The sequence below is a fragment of the Camelus bactrianus genome, chromosome 16, assembly GCF_048773025.1.
Source record: "Camelus bactrianus isolate YW-2024 breed Bactrian camel chromosome 16, ASM4877302v1, whole genome shotgun sequence".
NCBI classification, from domain to species: domain Eukaryota; kingdom Metazoa; phylum Chordata; class Mammalia; order Artiodactyla; family Camelidae; genus Camelus; species Camelus bactrianus.
In genome coordinates, this window is record NC_133554.1 from 6,066,904 (window position 1) to 6,088,149 (window position 21,246).

The following is a 21,246-nucleotide window of genomic DNA, read 5'->3' on the forward strand; positions in this document are numbered from 1 at the left end:
GCCAACTCTAGAGATGTTTAGAAGGGAGAATCCACCTGGAGGACCCAGGAGTCATAACCTAAATAGCACGTCTTCTGGGAGCATAAGGTGGCTGGCATCCTGTACAGCTGTAGGGTACTCTGTGAAGTACACTCTGTGAAGATGCTAAGAGAACAGTGTAAAGTCCAACTTGACTGAAGAGAAGAGGAAGAGGTAGGGGTGGTAAGGAACCATGTCAAGACCCTTCCAGATGCAAGGAACAGAAGACCCAACACCGGTTGTGGCACAAAGATTATTGACTCACGCAACAGAAATTCCCGGAGTAGCACCAGCTTTGGGCCAGGCTTAATCCAGGGGCTGCAGCAAGGTCTCGGGGCTCCTTCTCCCTCTCCTGGTTCTGCTTCCTGCTGTGGAGGCTCTATTCCCAGCCAGGCTTTTTCCCCAAGGGGCCACCAGCCAACCCAGGCTTATTACTTCATGGTTCCAATTTCAGTGAAAAAAAATTCTTTTTTGTCTAGAGTCCCAAAGTTCCAGGACTGTCTCTCATTGGCTCTGATTGGCTATACGCCCAACCCTAACCCGGTATCTGGTGCCAGGAGGATGTCATGCTCAGGCTGGCCAAGCAGATTTTCAGATTTGAGGGTAGAGTTGGAACCACTCAAACTTCATGGACTGAGAGTGGGAGATGTGTGATTTCCAAGAGGAAAATGCTGGTGCTGTTAGTCTGAGAGAAGTGGATTGTAATAATAGGTGTCCACGACAGAGACTTTGGGGAAGTCATTTCACACCTCTGAATTTCTGCTTCCTCATGTGCGTGGAAACTCAAGGGCAGAAGTGGCCTCATCAAGAACAATGACCCAAACTGCTCTCACATGGTCCCAGCCTGTTGTGTGGTGGCTCTTGGGTATTTCTTAGCGTCCCTAGGAGGTGTCCTCTACAGAGTCGCCAATAGGTGTCTCAGTGCCAGGGGCCGTTGCTGCCACCGGGCACCACATTCCCACCACAGCCAGGCTACTGCGTTCCTGACATGCCCGAGCTGTGTGCTGGGCTGCTGGTGAGACTTCTGGTCTCACCAGCCATCAGTGTTTCTTGAAAGTTTCCCAGGTAAGTGCAATGCCAGGATTGAGACTCACCAGCTGGATCTTCAAGGAAACAGCAAAGTGAATAATTTAGAGAGTAGTCTAGAAGAAGGGAGACAGTTGTCCTCCACCCTTTTGACCTCTGACCTCTGCTCCCCTCCCCTCCCCTTCTGCCCACTCCTCTTGGTCCCTGAGACAGTGGACCACCAGGTCCCCAGGCTTAATACCGCAGCTCTTTTCCCCACTTCTGGCCCCAGACTCTCCAGGGGTGGAGACCTGCAGCCCCAGTGAGAAACCAACATAAAAGAATCAACAATACAGATCAACTTCAATAAACTGGTTATTTTAATTATTAGGAGAACAAGAGCAAGCAGGGTGTGTGTGCGCCACCCCATTTGTAGAGGGGGGAGAATATATTTACAAATGCTTTTTTTTTTTTTAAAGTTCCTTCTATCAGTGACCAGGTCCTAGATAACTGACCCCCAACAGCATCCAATGCTCCCGAGACATTTCTGTCTTGTCTCATTTGATGAATGTGTTCTAAGCACCTGCTCTGAATACAAGCTGGGAATACGAGACGCCCCAGCTTTCCAGGAGCTAATGGGCTGATGAGAAATGGCAGGGATATTTGCAGAAAAGAAAAGCGAGAAGGATGCATATTTTAATGATTGAACTACAGACAATCTGGACGCTCCCAAAAAGCTTTTACTTTATTACATACTTGCCTAATGTCATTGCTTCCGTATCCCCCGGTGCAAAGCAGAGGCAGGACTGGGGCAAAGGCAAGATGGGCACTGGCCTCTGGAGCAAAATTTAGTTTTGACCTTCAGGAGCCAAAAAAACCTCAGTAATCAAGATAAATATTCTGATGCAATCATTTAAAAATAAAAATTTATCTTAAAATGTCCATGATGAGCAAAATATCAAAACTGTAAATAGTGAGGACCAGACCCTGCATTTGCATCTCATGGCCTCACCTGCCCCACCCTCCTCCCAGCCCTGGTTCCAATAAAATGTTATTTTTATAAATGCCCCATAGGCTGTAGTTTGCAGATTTGATTTTTTAAAATATTGCATTAAACTGTTACTTATCTTGACAATGGAGGGGTTTTTTTCAGTACTCTCTTAAATTTTGCATCCCAAATTCATCACTTGCCTTGCCCTCGTCCCTGCCCAGCTGCAATTTGTTCTTGGCAAGAGAGTTGCCAGGTGAAATACAAGATGTGCAATGAGATTTGAATCTCAGAGAAAGCACATCGCATGGGACATACTATACTTATGGCTACAGTTATGGGCTATACTTATACAACGACATTACTCATTTATCTGAAATTCAAATTTAATCGACTGCTAAATCTGGCAACCTTGCTTGATAGTATCATATCACCCCCTCCCCCTAACATAGGGCAGCATTTGGTTCCATGACAACACACCACCCACCCACATACACATACTTTTACATACTGTAACAGCCACACTTCTGAGCACTGACACCCTGTTTCCAGAGAATGTTCCTCCCTTGATCTTCCTCAGCCTCTAGACTTACAGTTTCAGCCACTGAGCCTGTCCCTGGTTGCCTGGGTCCTCCTCAGTCTCCAGAAGCACCCTGCACTCCATCAGCAGAACGGGTCCTCAAGGCCGCCTGGGCGTGTCCAGATCAGCCCCAGTCCTTGCATTTCCCCTGGGCCCCCTCCAGCTTTCAGCACCCGTCCCCATCAGAGGAGTCGGAGTCTTACCGGTGCGGACTCAGTCAGGGAGAGCAGTGGGCAAACCTCCCAGAGCAGGAGGTACAGCCGCCCACGTACCAAGGGCAAACCAAGAGAACAGTAGGCAAGGCAGGCTTGAAGAAGCCGAGCTCGGAAAGGCCGGTGGAACCAGAAAGCAGAGGAGATGACCAACGGCAACCTTCACAGGAGCCCTGGGAGCAGGGCCCAACCCTCAGAGGAAGGATGGAGCTGTTACGGATCAGATAGAACTTCTGCGGCCCACGGATGAGAACTGAGATGCAGAGAGGAAGGAAGGACTTGACAAGAGAGGAAGAGGAGAGAAGGAAAGGAGTGGGCTCTGGTGGGCGATGTGGGGTCCACACCATCAGAGGAAGGCGTGCGTCTCACCGCTGACGCACCGGCCGTATCCCGCCATTTGCCGGCTCAGAGGGCCTTCTAGCTCCTGCACACCCTGCCCAGTGTGGGCTTGCATCCGGATTACCTGGGATGCGTGCTACACAATTCCCATGGCCCCGGACACAGTCTCTTAGAATCTCTGCCATGAGTCAGGCTCTGCATTTAAGTCGCTTTGCAGGCAGTCCTTGGACACCTTGAACTCGACTTCAGATACACACCTTGCACTGTGAAGGGTGAAGGAAGGATGGCGGTTGGCCTGTTTCACAGCGGACATCTCCCTGTGTCCTAGGGCTCCATTCACTTGAATGTAGGGCCAGCCCCCGAGGCTGGGGGTCATTCTAGAAAGCACACCTGTCGGGGTGATGAGGATGATGAGGGCAGGCAGAAGCAGTGTGTTTGCGCAGCCTCTGCCACACAGAGCAGAAGAGCCAGGAGACGGATGTGTCAGTGTGGGCGGGATGCGCGGGAGGACACGGACTCTGCTCCACAGCAGCATCATCTGGCTTGGCCACCTCGTCCCCGCTGGTCTCAGGAGTCCCCCGGGAGCCAGAGCCGAGCCAGAGCGGGGCACTCCTGCCTAGATCTCACTCTCCTCGAGAATCTCCTCCATGGTGTGGGCCAGGGTGAAGTCCCCCTCGCTGCTCTCAGACAGGCTGCTGCCCCGGGGCCAGGCGGCGTGGCCGCGACGGGGCGGGGCGCCCACCTCCCCCAGGCCCTCCACAGTCAAGTGCAGGAGCTGCCTGCTGCCGGACGAGGGCTGCACCTTCCCCAGCGTCCCGGCGCCGGTCCCCTCCGAGAGCTTCTTGGGACATTTCCCCAGGAATCGGAAGTTCTTCTCCAGGACCCAGGCTCTGCAGCCCGAGTGGTGGGCCAGCAGGAAGCGGGCCCACTGCTTCCGCAGCTCGGCCTTCACCTGCCAGGTGAGGAGAGGGCAGGGTTACTGTCTTGGAGCCAATGCACCACGTGTCCACCCAGCAAATATTTCTCAAGTGTCCTCTCTGGGCCACCCTTGGGAAACCTACCTTCTCACTGGGGGAAACAAGCAAAGAGAAGCAAACAAATGCATGTGAGCAGAGCAGGCGGGAGTGACACCTGGAGGCTGTTAAACAGGACAGTGGGGTAAGAGACAAAAATGTGAGAAACGGCACTCAGAAAAGGACTGTGTTGAGGTGGCATCTGAGACCTGCCTGGCAGATAAGGGGTCCCTGCGTGAAGATACAGAAGAGGCAGCAGTGAGCGAGGCGGAAGAGGTGTTGCTGCCCAGAAGCTTACATTCTAGTGGCAGGAGACAGAAATCCATATTTAAACCTGGGGTGGAGAGAGGGGACCATGAAAGAGAGCCAGAAAATTTCCACCAACTCCTAAAGTCAGGAGAAAACTGCTCGGGCCTCTGCTTGCCCCCCCCCCTTCAAGCCTGTTTCCCAGGGTGCACAGAGCTGGCTGGGGCTACGCTATAATATAAATAATAAAAATAATCATTGTTACCAGGCATAGGACCTTTCCCAGGCATGCCCAGGGCAACACTGTGTGGTAGGGACAGTTATTATTCCCATTTTACAGATGAGGAAATTGAGGCTCAAAGAACTACACTGACCTGACTAACTCAGAGCTCCTCAGTAGGTGAGTCGTGGCTTAAATAGATTTCTGGACACCAGAGTTCCAGCTGGTTCCCTCTGTCACACTCTGATCCTCCCAGCGTGGCTCCAGCGGGGCCAGGTTTGGGTTCTGGCTTTGCCGCACATCCCAGTACCTTTCCCCACCGCTCTAAGCTGCCTCCTGCTCTCTCTGCTGGATGCCCACGGCACATGCTGGCCACTGCACTTCCCCCCATGGCGCCATCATGGACGCGGGAATCTCCGGGGACTGTGGGACGCCAGCCCCAGCCTCGCAGGAGCCTAGGGTGACAGCGTGGGAAACATACCTCTCCGTTGGCAAAGCAATACTGCAAGGCCACGAGTAGTCCCTGGAATGGAAGTAAGAGGGGCATGAAGCTTTACTTGGTAGAGGTGTCTGGGGGTTACTTGGAAAGTCCTAAAGTCACCCTTGTCCTAGGAGCCCCTACAAGAGGCAGGCAGCTACCTGCCAGAAGTAACTGCAGTTAGTCGTGTTCTGTGACTAACCGTACAGTGACTGAGTCACTGTTAACTCAGGTTTCCACGGGGTGTCCTCGTTAGCACCCACCACCCATATCAGCCTAGATGTTTGCTTAGGTGCTTACAGGTCAATGATGATTAGACCCTAAATTCTCATTCATTCAATTATATAAATACTGTACAAGGTAACTGATTTCTACCTGTCCACAGTGGGCAATGGCTAATTTTTTTTTTTTTTTTTTTGGTTTGTTTTTTGCTTGGCTTGCATCCTTTCCTTTTGGAAACTGACCCTCTCCTACTCCCTGGGTTTCTGGCAAGGCTGTCAATCATGTGGTCTTCACGTTCCAGGGTGGCCATGACCACTATAATCAACCCCAATGGGCATGTGACCCGAGCAGGGCCCATCTGAGTTCTTTTCACCGTGAAAGAAGAGAAGGCTGCACCGTCTTCCCTGTGTTTGCCAGCTTTACAGTCAAAGTTAGCCTGGAGATGCTCAAGGGCATATTCCCAGCTACACGGAGAGAGCCCGACTGAGGGTAAAGCCAGCGCAGAGAAAAGCAGAGCCTGGAGATGCTCAGAGACAGATTTCTGATGATGTTCTTTGAGTCCCTGGATCCAGTTATGCCTGATCCTGGACTTTTCACTTTTGTGAGATCACAGATACCCCTTTCTCTTGTCAGAATATTCCTCTTGCAAAGATAGATCATGCCATGCCAGTGGGTTCCCATCACACTTAGATTCAAATCTAACATCCTAACCACAGAAGGAGCTCAGGTGATGTGGGCTTGTGTCCGTCTTACTGACTTCATCTTGTACCACGCTGCCCCTCGGTCGCCACATTTCAGGCACGCGGGCCCTCTGGCTGCCTCCAGCATCTCAAGCTGATGTATTAGGATGTTGAATAACTAAGTGGATCCAAACAACAGATTTGTCATCTCACATACTTCCTATGGGCTAAGAATCTGGCCATGGCTTAGCTGGGTATTCTGACTCACAGTCAAGATGTTGGATGGAACTTCGGGCATCTGAAGGCTTGACTTGCTTTCAAGGTGACTCACGTGCCTGGCAAGTTGGTGCTGGTTGTTGGTGGGAGACCTCTGTCCCCTCAACTAGAGCTTCTTGGGTGTCCTCATGATATAGGAGCTGGCCTCCCCTAGAGGGGGTGACCCAAGTCAGCAAGGTGGAAGCTGCGACTCGTTTTTTATGTCCTGGTCTCAAACATCACATGCTTTCATGTCCACAATACCTTAACGGTCACCCAGCTCAACTCTACTCAGCGTAAGAGGGAGTGACTCAAGGACCTGAAAACCAGGAGGCAAAGCTCATTGGGGGCCATGTTGGAGACTGGCTACTGTAACTCACTTCTTCCTCGGGTCCCTTCACACGTCCTGTTTTCTGGACCATTCTCCACTCATATCTCTGCCTAACTGGCTTTTCAAAATTCAGGTCTCAGCTCAAAAATTCCCTAAAAGAGAAGTCTTTCCCGACCACTCAAGTTTGGGTAGCCATTCCAGTCACTATCGCAGTCCTCCATTTTATACTCTTCAGGATACAAATAACCAGAATTGTTATTTATTTGCCAACTTGGTTATTATCCATCCCTCCCCGCCCCCACCTTCCCCAACCAGACCAGCGCCTTTATCTGGTCTTTTCACTGCCAGATCCCCAGCACCCGAAACAAACGCCTGGCACATAGTAGGAGGTCAACAGTATTTGTTGAGTGAATGAGTGAACGAATGAATGAATTGAGTTTCTGTCACTTATGACTAAAAGAGTCTTGCCTTGTACAATGTCAGGCCGTTTCTGAATTACGACAGGACAACCTCCTTTGTTCTCTTCCTGGAACTGTGGGCACGAGTCACAACAAACATGAGGCCACCTTTATATGGCGTGTCTGTTCACAAAGCATCCACGTTGGGGAAGTTTCGACCAAGGGGTAATCTCTTGAGGTTGCAAACATTTTCTGGATGTGCTGCTTAACCACCAGAGGTCTGGAATCAAAGACGCCTCGTTAATGTTTGTTTCCATTGTTTTCCCAGACTCTTCTGCATCCTAATTTGTTAAATAGCCTCCTGTGGCAACCTATGAGCCATGGCCTTCCCTGGGACGCGAGGGTCAGTGGGACTCAGGCTGTGTGTCTGATATATTGGTGCTAAATCTGTGTGCAGGACCCAAGGACTTGAGTGTTTATGGGAAGAATCTCGTAAAATGCCAGGACTCACAAAGAAAGGACACATTTCCAAATCAAGAGTGAAGCTCACAGTGCAGACTGACCCTTCCATCTCTCTCGACAACATTTCTCTCACCCTCTGTAGCTAGTAAGGGGGGTTTGGTCCTGGGAAAGGAGCTGAAATTGAAAAGGAATTATAAAATGTGGCTCTGGGGGAAGATTTTTATGCTCCTTCTTACGGAAGCCAGAGAGTTCCACGCTGGCTGTCACATGTGGGGATTCTGTCCATGAGTGTGGAATTTTCCTTGTCTCAGGCACCTTTATTCCATGGTGATTGCTCCTGGACAGGGGTGCGGTGGTCCAGGTCACCATTCTCAGACACACCATCTCCTTAGAGGGTCCCAGCTGCCCTGCACAGTTGGCAGCGCAGGTGTTATTTGCCTCTGGGCATATGAGGTTAGAAGAGGAGGGTTTTCAGGGAGCCAGAACTCTTGCGCCTGAGTTGGCTAAAATAGGATTCCACAGCACAAGCATGTCTTTCTCTTCTTTGGGTTCTTGATTCATGGTTTGAGGAATGTCCTGGAGTCTGGTAGAGGTCTCCTACCAAAGCAAGTGTGAAGGGAGTGGTCCCATGAACGTAAGGTTCTCACGTCACGTGTCACCAGCACGTGGCAGTCCCTCCAAAGGTCCCTCGACAGCAGGAAGCTGGTGAGACTCTCCATGCAATCAGCCCTTGGGAGAGTGAAGGGCCCCCAAAGTAGCAAGGAAAGGACCAAATGGTCCCGTGTGGCAGCTGCTCTCCAGAGATGGCCCCAAGGATCCCTCCCCTCCCTGTAGGCATGTGCTGCTCCTCACATCGAGACATGGACCTTATTCCCCTCTCCCTGAATCTGGGGTGACCTTGTGACTCCTTCTACCAGCACAACGTGGTGGAAGTGACATCTGGGACTTCCTGAGCCTCTGCCTTGAGAGGGTTAGAAGTGCCTGCTTCCTCTCTCTCATAACACTTGCTCCTGGGATGCCCTGAGAGTCCAGCTGCGGTGCAGGATAGATGGAGAGGCCCCATGGAGGACAGCTGAGGCTCTCTCATTGATAGCCTCAGCGGAGCTCCCAGCCAACAGCGCAGGTCAACGACTGACTAGCCATGGGAAGGAGCCATCTTGGATGTTCCGGCCCAGTCAAGCCTTCAGATGTTTGCAGCCCCATTCAAGGATTACGTGTATCAAACGGATCACCTTGCTGAGTCCAGACACCCAGGCTCACAGCATCATTAAGGATAATGACATGGTTACTGCTTCAAGCCATGAAGTTTGGGGGTAGCTTGTGGCAGAGTAGTGGACAACCAAAACCTGCTCCCTCACCAGAGGAGTCTGATGGGCTCGGATTCATTCTCAGAAATCTGTCCTGCAAAGCTCTGCGTGAGTGCCTGATCTTCAGCTAGCCTTGGGTGTGGGAGGTCAGCTGATCCAGGAGTCACGTGACCGACCAAGCCCTCAGAGGAAAAAAGACCACCAGATACACCAGAAAGAACAGCTGTAGCTTTGTGTTTTGTTGTTGTTTCTAATTTGGGATTACTTTTTAAAGAAGATTAAGGTCAAGCAACAGAGGAAACCCAAATTACTAAGCCTTAGTCTTTGAAATCCCCCAGAAGATTGAAATAAATTAAACATGGTTTCAAAATGAAGAAAGTTACCCGTGGGTCCTCTGTCTCGGTTCAAAGCCACATCAGGTCAGCTCTACCAGAAGGAAAAAAGAGCCATGGTCCAGCTGCCCAGCCCGTAACCCAGGCTCTGTCTCCTTGGCCTTTGGTGTGTGTGCAGAGGTCAGGCACGTTTTCTTCCCTCCGTCCACAGAATCTCAGTTCCTGACCCTGCTTGGTGACAGTGGCTTTCAGACCCTGATATAAGGAACCTGGTGTCTCCTGGTTCTGTCCCTCAGGGGCACCTGAGAGGCACCATTGCACAGTGGTTCCAACAAGGGCTTAATCTCTGAATGCAAATCTCATCTCTTACTTACTTCCTCGCATTATTTGCAAATTCTCCTCTGCGCTTCAGGCCCTTCATCTTTAAAACTGTAGAATAATTGCTCCCTTACAGCGGCAGGTGTGAGGGGTCAGTGCAATTTATTTTGACCCAAATAAAGCCGCTCCAGCCAGCCTCAGCCTCTCAAGCCTTCGACGTTTAGGCCCCAGACCCGTGAGCGGGGAGTGATCTAGGAGGTCCAGCCCCAGTAGCCATCACATGGAGCCCAGGTGAGACAGCCCTACTGGTCCCACCTGGATTCCTGACCCCCAGAATCGCGAGAAATAGAGTATTGTCATTTTAATCTGCTAAGTAATGGATAACACCTGAGGCAATGGATAACCAAAACACCTAGGTACCTGAACTAGGAGGTAAGCTGGCCTCCTGGTTCTGGTTTCAGCCCCGACACATCTGTCAAGTTTCAAGACCCTCTTGGCCTCTGCTCACTGGTTCCTACCCAAGTTGTGTTGTGTTCTGAGAGTGTAAAGCACAGACAACGTTCATTCTGCCCAAGCTCTGCAGAGAACCCGGCAAAAAATAGGCACTTAATAAAAGGCTTCATGTTGACACTCACAGTTAATATGATCGTGAGTCACACGAACTCTTGGAGGGCAGGAAACAAACCACTTTTCCTTTCCTTGTCATTGAGTCATGCTGGCAGGATTAAGGCGACACTTCCATCTACACACCCTTCAATGCCAGAGGCCCTCGCCGATAAATCCTGCTGATGCGAGAATCTGTTTCTAACCGTGGGGTCTCCCAATGCTGAATCTGTTTAGGTCAAGGGCAATTTGTTTTCTCCAAAACCAAGGCATCCTTGTTCAGATGTCTACTTACGTGGAAGGAGCTCAGAGTCAACTGAATGAAGAGTCGGATAAGTTTGGAGAATCCTTCCACTTGATCGTCAGTGATGAAAGAGAAGAGAATCTCGTGAACACCCAGTAAGGGAATGAGGACCAGCGTTGACTTGGCCAGTCTGCAAACAACAACCCAACCGCTGTCAGGAGGGCACACGGGGAACAGGCAACATTTCCTTCTCTCCTGGGCGTCCTTTACTGTAGCCCTTATCCTGCCGACAGCGGGTTTTCCCACTTGTCTGCTTGTCTCAAGGAATGCCTCAAGGACCAGTGTGGTCTTGGTCACTGAAGCATCCCCACACCTGCCTCATGGAAGATGCTCAGAGCACATGGATTGAATGAATAAATGGATGAATGAATGAATGAATGAGTTCCCCCACGTAGATTATGATATACCTACAGACCCTAACGTTTTGCCTGATGGGTAGATTGCCATGCCCATGGCTGTCACCCTGGGACGCCACGCCCCTTCCAGGTTTGACACGTCTCCGATCACCTGGCTAGCCAGCGAGTCTCCACCTCTTTCTCTTTCCAGACTTCCTGTGTCAGGGCTCTACTGAGCCTGGGAAGGGAAAGAAAGTGACTTGCCCAGGGTCACACCCCTACTAAGTGGTACATCCCAGCCTGGAAGCTGGGCTTCAGACCTCGCACTCAAGCCTTGCACCCTCCAAGCAAGACTTCACCATTTGCCCGCAGGCTGCCCCTCAACCCTGGTGACAGCGAAGGCAGCAGGAAATGAGACACTGATCCTTCCCCATAAAAAAGCACTGTGTGGAAGGTCACTGTTGTATACACTCTACACGAAAAAGACAAACATTCCTCGGTACCACCCACGTGCAAACTGCACAGCTGGGGCCCAAACATTCCGCACCGCATGCCAGTGGTTCCCAAATAGGCTACCAGAATTCCTTACGGAGATTTTTAAATATATATATTTTTTATTGGTTGGATATATATATATCCTGGGAACGGGGATCTTGAAAGACCTCCCCACTGGCCACGGCGTCAGCAGCCACATTTGGGAACAACTGCTCTCTACCACTGAGCTGCTTCTCAATTTAAAACTAACTCCATTAGCAAAGGTGACTCACATTCAGGGCATAAACAAAGCTACTGTCTGATACACATTGGGGAAAAAAGAATTTAAATGTAATGATTTTTTCTTTTTTAGCCCAAGTCACTTGTCTTAAAGGGCCAGAGTAGGCCAGAGTCCCTCCCCACTGAATACAAGTCCCCTGGAATCAAAGATGCGGACACAGAGGGGGTCATCAGCCCCTCCTGGGCGGTATCTCCAGGAAGGTTTAACTCTATCCGAGAGGAAGCGCTGACCACGAATCCTGTGTCTGTCAGAGTCATTTCAATGCAATGTTGTCAATGAAACAGAAAGCCTCACCTTTGTGTCCTAAAAGGACCTCAAGCCAGTAAGAGTTGAGCAGGAGTCACCAAGGAACAGGGACTCTACCTGAGCACGTGGGCTGAGTGTCCCAGGGCCTTGGTGGTCAAGGGGAGGCCGAGCAGTGGGGAGTCTGAGGCACGGGCCCCAGTTACGTGGTCCTCCTGGGCCGACCTCACATCCGCTTCCACGCCCAGGGCCACCTAACTGCGCTCCCGAGGAGAGACTATTCAAGGGTTTGGGGTTTTGTTTAATTTCCAGGAGTGTTTTAAAACCCTCTAGCTGAACGGTTGCAAAGTGGCAACCATGGGCTATTCGGCCTGCAGACACTTTCTGCTTATGCTAGGCAGTGATTTTTGTCATTGGCACCATCTTGGAAAACAAGGAGATTTCAAGCAAAGGTGTCCACATTTCCAGCTTCTTTGGAACAGGGAGATCTGGCCACTCTGGGCCCCAGTTGCTGCTTGGCAATCGTCGGCTACAGGCTTTAGAGGGGCCACGTGCTCTCCAACCCTGACCAGCCTGCTGGTCTTTGCAAGTGTGTGAGTCTACGACCCTTGCTCTGGGCCACCCGGACATGCACTTACATACTTACATGCAGACCCATGTCTTATCAACTTAGTCTTGGGGCCAGGCTATGACTTTTTTTTTTTTTTTAATGGAGGCGCTGGGGATTGAACCCAGGACCTTGTGCATGCTAAGCATGTGCTCTACCACTTGAGCTACACCTTGCCCCCCTGACATATTTTTTAAATAAACTTTTTATTTTAGAATAATTTTAGATCTGTAAGAAACTAGCAAAGACAGCATAGAGTGTGCCCACATCCCCTTCACTGAGTTTCCCCTAATGTTGAAATATTACACGGCCACCGAACCTTTGTCAAAACTAAGAAAGCAATGTTGGCATGTGACCAATACCAATACTCAGACTTTATCTAGATTTCAACCAGTTTTCCCACTAAGGTCCTTTCCACGTGCCAGGATCCAATCCAAGATCCCACATTTAGCATGGGATGATTTTTAAATAACCATATTTTGCCCAATATTAATTATATTTAATATTAATCATATTATTTTTATTGCTAATATTTACAAATAAAATCAGCAAAATATTTGAAATTTAATATCCAGTGTTAAAGAATTTTTTTTGAAGAAATGTAAATTATACAAACTTTCTGGAAGGTAATTTGGAACTAAACATCAAAATCTTTTAAAATATTGACATCCTTTGACCCAGAAATCCAAATTCTTGCAGCTTATTTTATGAAAAGAAGGAATAACCATCTTTTTATGAAGTTCTGGGCCATTTTCATAACTGCCGCCTCGCTGGGTGGATGTCAGAAGGGACTTCCCACTCCTCATCTCATTCTCAGCTCTCCTTAGACAAAGTACTATGTGTGTCGCTGTCCACATGAAAATCCCTAAATATCTATAGCAGCTTCCTCTTAGGGACTGTGTTTACGCCTGTTTTTCATCTATAGTCATTTGTTTATTTAAATGGTTTAGTTTATTGCAGTCGTTTAGCTATTCAACAAATATTTATTGAGCATCTCTCTGGGCATATGAGCAAGTAAGTGAGAGAGGAGGGGCTGGGGTCTAAGGCAGCAGGACGTGGGGACAGTACCTGTGTCCTGGGCTCAAACCCCAGCGCCGCCAGTTACTAGAGATGTGGCCTTGGGCAAATCATCTCACCTCTCTATCTGTGAAAATGAGGATTGTACTACTAATAATAGAATGTGAAATGTTAAAATAATAAAAGTATTATTAATGGTAATTCCTGACAGTGCCACTGTCAGGATTAAATAACATGTCATTGTAAGAACTAAATAACCTTAGAATAAATGGTACCTGATACAGGATGCATGATCAATAAAATTTAGCTATCACTATTTTTATTTTAAATAATTTTATAGTTCTTTTTTAAAATTAAAAAAAACTTTTTTATTGGAGGTACAGGGGATGGAATCCAGGACCTCCTGCACGCTAAGCATACTGTCTACCCCTGAGCCACACCCACCTCCCAGCTATCACTATTTTTACAGAAGACATCCCTGCCCTCAAGTTGTACACAACCTCAATGACTTGGATAAATAATTTTACTTCCATCTGTGACATTTTTCATCTTCAGCTGCCTACCAGAACGTCCTTTCAGGGGTTTAGCATGTTAAGAAATGATTCTCCTTCATATGTTTAAGAGTTCTGCCCCACGGGTCACATGGAAAGCTAAGATCATTTATCTAGGAGACAGCCATTCTGTGCTGGGAACCACAAAGAGCAGAGAAGCTGAGGGCCCACTGGTGTCTGTCCACAGTCCAAGGGCACTGCTTTCCCTCCAGGCTTGGCTCAGTGGTCCCTCTCCAGACCAGGCAGCTGGGCTGGTTACAGTTTCTCCCCTTGAAAGGTAGAAGCCTGGGGACAAGGGCCAGGACTCCAGAAGGTTCTCCAGCTCCTAGCAACTTGCCTCTCTGGCAAGTGTGTTTAATTTAAACTTTCCTGAAATATATTCCTGGAGAGGGGCCAAAACTACATTCTGAAAGTTCTCAAAATCTAGGAGAGTTGGAGACAGGCCTGTTCCTACCAGAGTTTGGACAAAATGGGCTGCCATTTTGCCCACTGCCCCTTCCTCCTCACCCTAGCAGGGGGCCCTAATGGAACATGTACATGGAGGGGGCTGTGGAAGAGGAGAACTTTCTAATGTAAAGGAGGGCAGTGTGAGCTGGGGTGCTCATGACGCACTGGGGTAATAGAAAGCAGCCCTCCCAGAACTTGGAAATGAGGGAGTTAGCACAGCCTAGATGGAAAAAATGGGCAAATGGGCTTATCAAAGCTAGCCCAGGGAGTAAAATAAGGCGGCCTGGGTGCATCCTAAGAGACAGAGCCCTCGCTTTTTCTTAATTAATAAGCATAAGCTTAGTGATTCAGATATATATTCTTTTTCTTGTCTGATTGCTATGGCTAGGATTTCCAATACTATGCTGAATACTAGTGGTAAGAGTGGGCATCCTTGTCTTGTTCCAGATTTTAGTGGATAATCAATTGTATTGCACTCTGCATGGAGATAGAATGAATAAACAGAAAACAGATGGGCAACCAAAATGGCAGGAAAAGTCACAAAGAAGCAGGAAGTTCTCAGGACTTACCCAGCCCTATGGGTGGAGACTCTGGGGGATGACCCCTCCCTCTCAACAGCCAGGGGCGCCACAGGGGAGTGGTGGTTTCTCAGGCCACCACAGTGACCCTTCAACACCAACCACTTAGATGACATGATCACCAAGCAGCATTCTGCGGACTGCTTTGGATTTCTGGATCTTTCGATGTCAACTTTATGAGGAGTGCAGGCACTAGAAGGACCCCTGCCGCCGCCCTACCCCCATCTTTCACAGACTCTAAGAATGAATAATTGTATAGTCTGGTCTGTGTATTAGTCTCTTGTGACTTCAGCTGGTATTTGTCAGCCCTCCAAAGTCTCAGCCACTCAGGGACACTGAGAAGTCACCAGGACAGTCCCCGGGTAAGGGCAGACTCGCCCAGGTGAGGTGTCTCACACTGGGAGGCCTCCAGGTTGGTAGGTACCCAGGTTCCTCTTTTTGAGCTTTTTCCTTGAATGAGGAAATGACAGGGGAAAGGAAAAAGGAGCCACCAGGTCCTTAGACTGTGGATGTAAGTCAGGGTTACTCTTTCTCTCCCCAGGATAGCTGGCCTGAGTCACTGCTCAGTCATGAAGATCTCCCCAGCATCCTAATTTACACTTGCCTAGATAATTGGCTCCCAATCAGGTGTGCACACTTCAGGGCTCTGCCAGGAAATCTGTTTGGTACTGGAAGAATATACAACAGAAGATAATAGAAGTTCTACGTAAGTTAATTTTTATCTATTCCTTGTAGTTGTCTTGTGTCGGTATTTACAATGTATGCACTCATTCAGTAGACCACATGTGTATGTGATGAGGTGACATCATTCTTTACTGACAGCGATGTGTGATTAGAAAAGCCTGGGAGTCACTGTCCTGGATAACTCTAGAGGAAAGGCAGGAAAGCCAGGAAAAGAGGATGTCAAGGCTGCTTAGAAACACATTTGCCATGGGCCGACCAGAAAATTCCATGCATTATTTCACTAGAGCATCTGGCTGCGGCCCCCGACTCTGGCTGTGTATCAGAATCTTCTGGGGATTCTCCTGTAAGAAGGTCACGTGGTGGGGTTCCTTCCCTCACGTACTGAGTCAAGTACCCTGTGGGGGGCTCACAAGTTGGGGCCAGCTGTCAGGTGATGCTTAAAGCAGCAAGGACGGAAAGCTACTATAGGGGCCGCTGTGGGTCTGCAGCTTGGGGACAGCCCCAGTGCTCCATGGTGGGCTTTGGGGGCACAAGATGGTGGGGTTTAGGCTCTCGGTCTGAGTGGAAAGTGGTGCCTTGGCATTCGTCTGCCCCGTTTCTGTCTCCTGCCGTCTCCTGCTGGGTTTTGGTGGTGCCTGGGTGTCCCCGGCCCCTGGTTAGGGAGAGGGCTGCCCTGCCTGAACGGGCCCACGCAGCAGACAAGAGAAGCCCGGCTCTTGGCCTTGGGCCTCCACCCTCAGAGAGCAGTGAGAGGCTGAGCCTTGGGAAAAGGGCCAACGAGGCTGTCGGCCACTTGGAGACTCGGCCAGAGGCGCCAAGAAAGTCGGCGTAGCTCTGTGCGGTCCAGGCCGGCCCAAGTGCCCCAAGGCTCGGGGGTTTTGTAAGGTATTTGAGCCAACTATGGTACATACTTGCCCGGCCCTCAGCTGTGTGTGTTTTCCCTTCTGGAATTCCTGGGGGGAGAGTTTTAGGAAGACAAGATGTGGGGTCTGGAAACCCTGGGTAAATACCAAGCACCACATCCGACCACACCGAGCCACTTGTGCCTCTGACCTCCTTTAATACTCACCGCGAGCAGGGTAGGGGGGCCCGGTGTGCCACTCCCACGTTACACACCAGAGGGCGGGCCCAGGGAGGCCAAGCAACTTGCCCTGGGTCAGTCTGGGGCCATGGCCTCCGGCCTCACGTTCCAGACCAACATCCAGGCCCTTGGTGAGTCAGAATGTGTGCTCCTCGCAGCCGGGATCCCCATCCTATTTACCTTTTGCTCGAAGCGCTGTGCCAAGCACACTGCGGGCATTCATTAAACGTTTGCCAGGCGAATGAAAAAACTACCTTCCCGTCTCACCTGGCTCCGACCCTCCTCTGGCCTCAGAGAGGGAGAAACAGAGCTACAGCCATCCTCACTCACCCCTCCACCTCTGGCCTGGCACATGGACTGAAATCTCCACCTTTGGAGCTAAACTTTGGGTTAAAACATTCTGTCCCCAAGAAGTGCACACATTCTACAGAAAGTAAAGAGTAACGGGAGAAGGTGGGAGGGAGTCCTTTATCTTCCATTCTTTCATTCATTCGTCTTTACAGCAATTCAGAGCTCAAGAAATACCTATGATCTGACTTACCGTAAGGTGGGACAGCGGTCGCCATGGAAACAGAAGGCGGGACCCAGCAAATGCAAGTTACAAAGAAAGGGTGACTGTGTAAAGGATGTCCTGACCTCTGGCTACTTACCTGTATTTATAATCCCTGAAGCACATTTGATGAGCTTTGAGCTTAGAAATGAGAAGCTTGAGAATTTTCAGGAAGATGAAGAAATTGACCTGGAAAAAAAACAAACAAAGAGATATGGGTAAGTGATGGACTCCATGTGGCTATGCATATTCAGGTCACCCTGGACCAGGCCATCAGATCCTTGTCCATGTAAACAGGGGCAACGCAGCAGTCAGCCCGTCAGGTAGTTAAGTGTTTACCGTAATCCCCACTCTCCCTAATACCATCTCAACTGAGAGTCTGGAAAGGATCCGAAAAGTCACTTAGTTTATTCTTCTGCCTCAGGAAGACCCACCACCGCAGCCATCTGAGGAAGGCAGCTGGACATTTACATGATTATTTTTAACTGACATTTATTAAGTACTCACCATGCCAGGCATTGGGCTAACTTTCCATACATTATTTTATTTCATCCTCACAACACCCTCTGAGGAAGCCACACTATTTTTATGCCATGATACAGTAAGAAAACAGAGGCACAGAGGAGGCAAGTACCATTCCCAAGGTGGCACAGCTAGGAAGGGACGAGCTGGTAGTTAAGTCCAGATTTATCTGATTATCACCCTCCCTTTACTTAAGCCGAAGGCCACAATGCCTCCTGCTGCAAAGGACTCCAGGCCTATTGGTGTCAAATTTGACATCCTCTTGCTGCCACGGAATTCACTGGAAAGCACATTTTCTCCATTCCCTAGACAATTTTCCATAACTGTCATGGCCTGGGAAAATTGGACCCTTCATTGTCAGCCTTGGGAGACATTTAAGAATACGTCTGCAATGTTGTGTTAGTTTCTGGTGTACAGCATAGTCATTCAGCTATTTTATATATATATATATATATATATATATATACACACACACACACACACACATCCTTTTTCATTATAGATTATTGTAAGATATTAAATACAGTTCCCTGTGCTATACAGTAGGTCCTTGTTGTTTATCTATTTCTCTATATAATAGTTTATATCTGATAATCCCCAAATCAACTATACTTCAATAAAAAATCACATTGAACACCTTAAACTTACATGTGTTACAAGTCAATAATATCTAACTAAAGCTGGAAAAATTTTTAAAAATTTGTCTGCAAGCTCTTCAACACTGCTCCCTTCAAAAGCAGAGCCGAATTTCCCTTTTCTCTCTGGAACGTGAGCTGGGTTTAGCTATTTGCATCTAATGAAAAGAATATGGCAGAAGTGATGCTATGCGATTTCCGAGGCCAGGTCCTCCAAAGGATGGCTTGCACCTGGTGTCCTCTCTCTCGGCGCTCACTCTGGGGGAAGCCAGCCGCCATGTTGTGAGGACACTCAAGCAGAAGCCCACGTCGGGGGCCGCGCCCTCCTACAGCCAGCACCTCTTACCAGCCACACATGTAGCCCCCTTGAAAGCTGACTCTCCAGCCCAGCCAAGCCTTCACAGGGCTGCAGCCCGGCCACCTTCTTGACAGCAACCCTATGAGAGACTGCGAACCTCCTGGGAAGGCAAAGCAAGTGGTCCGAGCGTGGGTAGGGCTTGGAGAATGAGAACCGGGTTTGTGAGACATGAGATGGGAGAGAGAGGGAGGGAGGGCCAGTTCCTACAGGGCCTTTCACAGTCACCCTAAGGAGTTTGGGTTTTCTTCTGAAAAACAGTGGGGAGCCAGTGATGAATTTTAAAGGGGCAAGTGACCTGATCAGATTTGCATTTCTGCATCTCATTAGTAGCAGGCTGGGAAGAGACTGGATGAAAGCAAGACTGGATGGAGGAAGGGAGATGAGCTGGGAGGCAGTTGCTGAGTTCCCAGGGAGGATGAGGGCGAGGGGAAGAGCAGTAGCGCTGGTGGCTCAGTGACGGAGCAGAAGAGACGGATCAGACAGTATTAAGGAGTCTGCATCAGATGACCTTTGCTACCGGCTGGGTGTGAGGTCAAAGATGACTCCAAAGTTTCCTGTAGATCTCAACGTGTGCTAGTACCCCTCACTGAGAATGACCACTGGAGGAGGAAGAGCATTCGGGCCAGGGGGAATCTAGTAGTTTCGGACACAAGAGCTATCTCAAGGCAGTGAGATATTTATGTCTAGACCTCAGCAGGGAGGTCCCAGACAGAGCATGGAGCCAGTGAAGCAGGTGAGATGTCCAGGGAGGCTACGCAGACTGGGAGAAAAAGAGGGTTAAGAGAATCACCTTGTAATGAAGGGAAAGGTGGAGGAAAGGAGACAGCAGAGGAGATGGAGAAAAGGTAGCCAACCGGAATGAACCACAAGGAAGCGGTTTCCTGGAAGCTCAGGATGGGAAGAATTTCAAGAAGGTTTCAACGCTACAAGGAATTTAGGCAAAATAAGACCGCACTTAGCAACAAGGAGCTCACTACGAGAGGCAGAAGCACAAGCCAGGTCTCAATGCTGTTTTGTGAAGATGGAAGGCAGCGAGTGTAGACCACATTTAAGAGGCTTGGCTTCGATAGGAAGCAGATCGATGGAACAGTAGTTGGCAAGGGATGCAGATTGGAGATAATGTCTCTCCACTAATTTACGGCGCTAGAAGAGGCTTTTGGGTGCAGTTGTTCTTAAAATTGCAAAGACTTAAAAATGCCTCTGTGCGATGGAGGAAGAGCCCACAGAGATGGTGGTCGGGTGACAATTAACGGAGAAAAGTCTTTACGGCATTGAGCCAACACAATACTGATGTCCCTGTCTTAAACCACATATTGAACGAAACACAAGCTGTAGAATCCAATACCCACCTGCTATTACTTGCCTCATTGGCCTCGGGAGAATCAATGCTCAAAGCGAAGAGACTAGGGTTTCAGGCAAGAGGCTATTCCTCCAATCCACAAGCCAACGGGAATAATGGAGATTCCCAGCCAAAGAATTATTTAGTAACAGAACACTTAAACACAAACCAAATGTAACCAAGTAATTTATCCCTTTTAATGGGTTGTCTGTTTTTCATCACAAAGGGAAAACGTTGTGTCCTTGGCTTAGCCATTTGTTGAACTCGGGCATTTTTCTTACCAAGTAAGCCTAACAGGGGAAAGGCACATATTTCAGCGAATTAATTTCGGTGAGGACTGTCTCCTAGGAAATGAAGGGCTGGGATGAGAAGCGTGTTGATTCGTGGTTCTTTGTGTCTCCCAGAGACCAGACAAGAGAAAATGGGCATCAACCACTGGACCACATGGAAGAACAGCATCTTCACGGCCACGGAAGGAAACACCAGCTCGGTTGACCACAGAGCCTCCTTTCATCCAGGCGCCCCAGGAGACAAGGGTTTTGCTGTCACCTTCGGATGGGGCTGTTTGTCATTTGCGCATGGGCAGGAAAGGGACCGAAGGAGGAAATTTTTAAGGAGCCCAGCCAACTCCTCTTGGACTCTGGGGCCAGATGGGGGGCACACAGAACCTCAAGCACAGAAGGCTCCCTTTCAGGGCGGAGAGTTGCCTTCTGTTATTGACAAACACTGACGTTCTTCTGTGAAAACAAGCTTTTTTTTTTCAAGGAACCACAAAAGCCAGACTATTTACATAAAATGGAAAAAGGAGAATGCCCAGCAACCCCCTGCGGAAGAGAGCAGATGGAAGAGGAGCCTGGCTGGTGAGCACCCAGAGGCGCTGGCCTTGGGTCCAGGCAGGAGGATTTCCCACTTCCCTGCAGGACCTTGCTCATCCTCCCAACTGTTCACTAACTCCCTGCCCCTCCCCTGGACTTCTTTGGTGGGTATCATTCTCACACGCTGTCATCCATAGGAGCTTTAGGTGGGGGAGGACACAGCTCAAGCGGCAGAGCACATGCTTAGCGTGCACAAGGCCTGGGTTCAATCCCCAGTACCTCCTCTAAAAATAAATAAGTAAACCCAATTACCTCTCTCCCCAGAAAAACAAAAGCAAACAAAACAAAAGGAGCTTTAGGACTCTGGGTTGAGCAGTCTCTCCTCCGCCCCCAAATTC

General features: G+C 49.3%; 1 protein-coding gene across 3 annotated transcripts in view; it reads right to left on the minus strand.

Moving 5' to 3' along the window:
* Nucleotides 1-1,382: 1,382 nt before the first annotated feature.
* GLP2R (glucagon like peptide 2 receptor) overlaps nucleotides 1,383-21,246 on the minus strand; it is a 43,833-nt gene continuing 23,969 nt past the window's right edge. For 2 of the 3 annotated variants that reach the window (XM_010966012.3, XM_074342197.1), the window contains exons 10-13: nucleotides 17,280-17,368; nucleotides 10,303-10,441; nucleotides 5,103-5,144; nucleotides 1,383-4,094 (exon numbers count right to left, since the gene is read on the minus strand). In XM_010966012.3, coding sequence (XP_010964314.3) covers nucleotides 3,759-4,094; nucleotides 5,103-5,144; nucleotides 10,303-10,441; nucleotides 17,280-17,368 — 606 coding nt within the window. In that variant the 3' untranslated portion in view covers nucleotides 1,383-3,758. Of the gene's footprint in view, nucleotides 4,095-4,453; nucleotides 4,490-5,102; nucleotides 5,145-10,302; nucleotides 10,442-17,279; nucleotides 17,369-21,246 lie in introns of all 3 variants that reach the window. The other variant, XM_074342199.1, reaches the window with a different exon arrangement.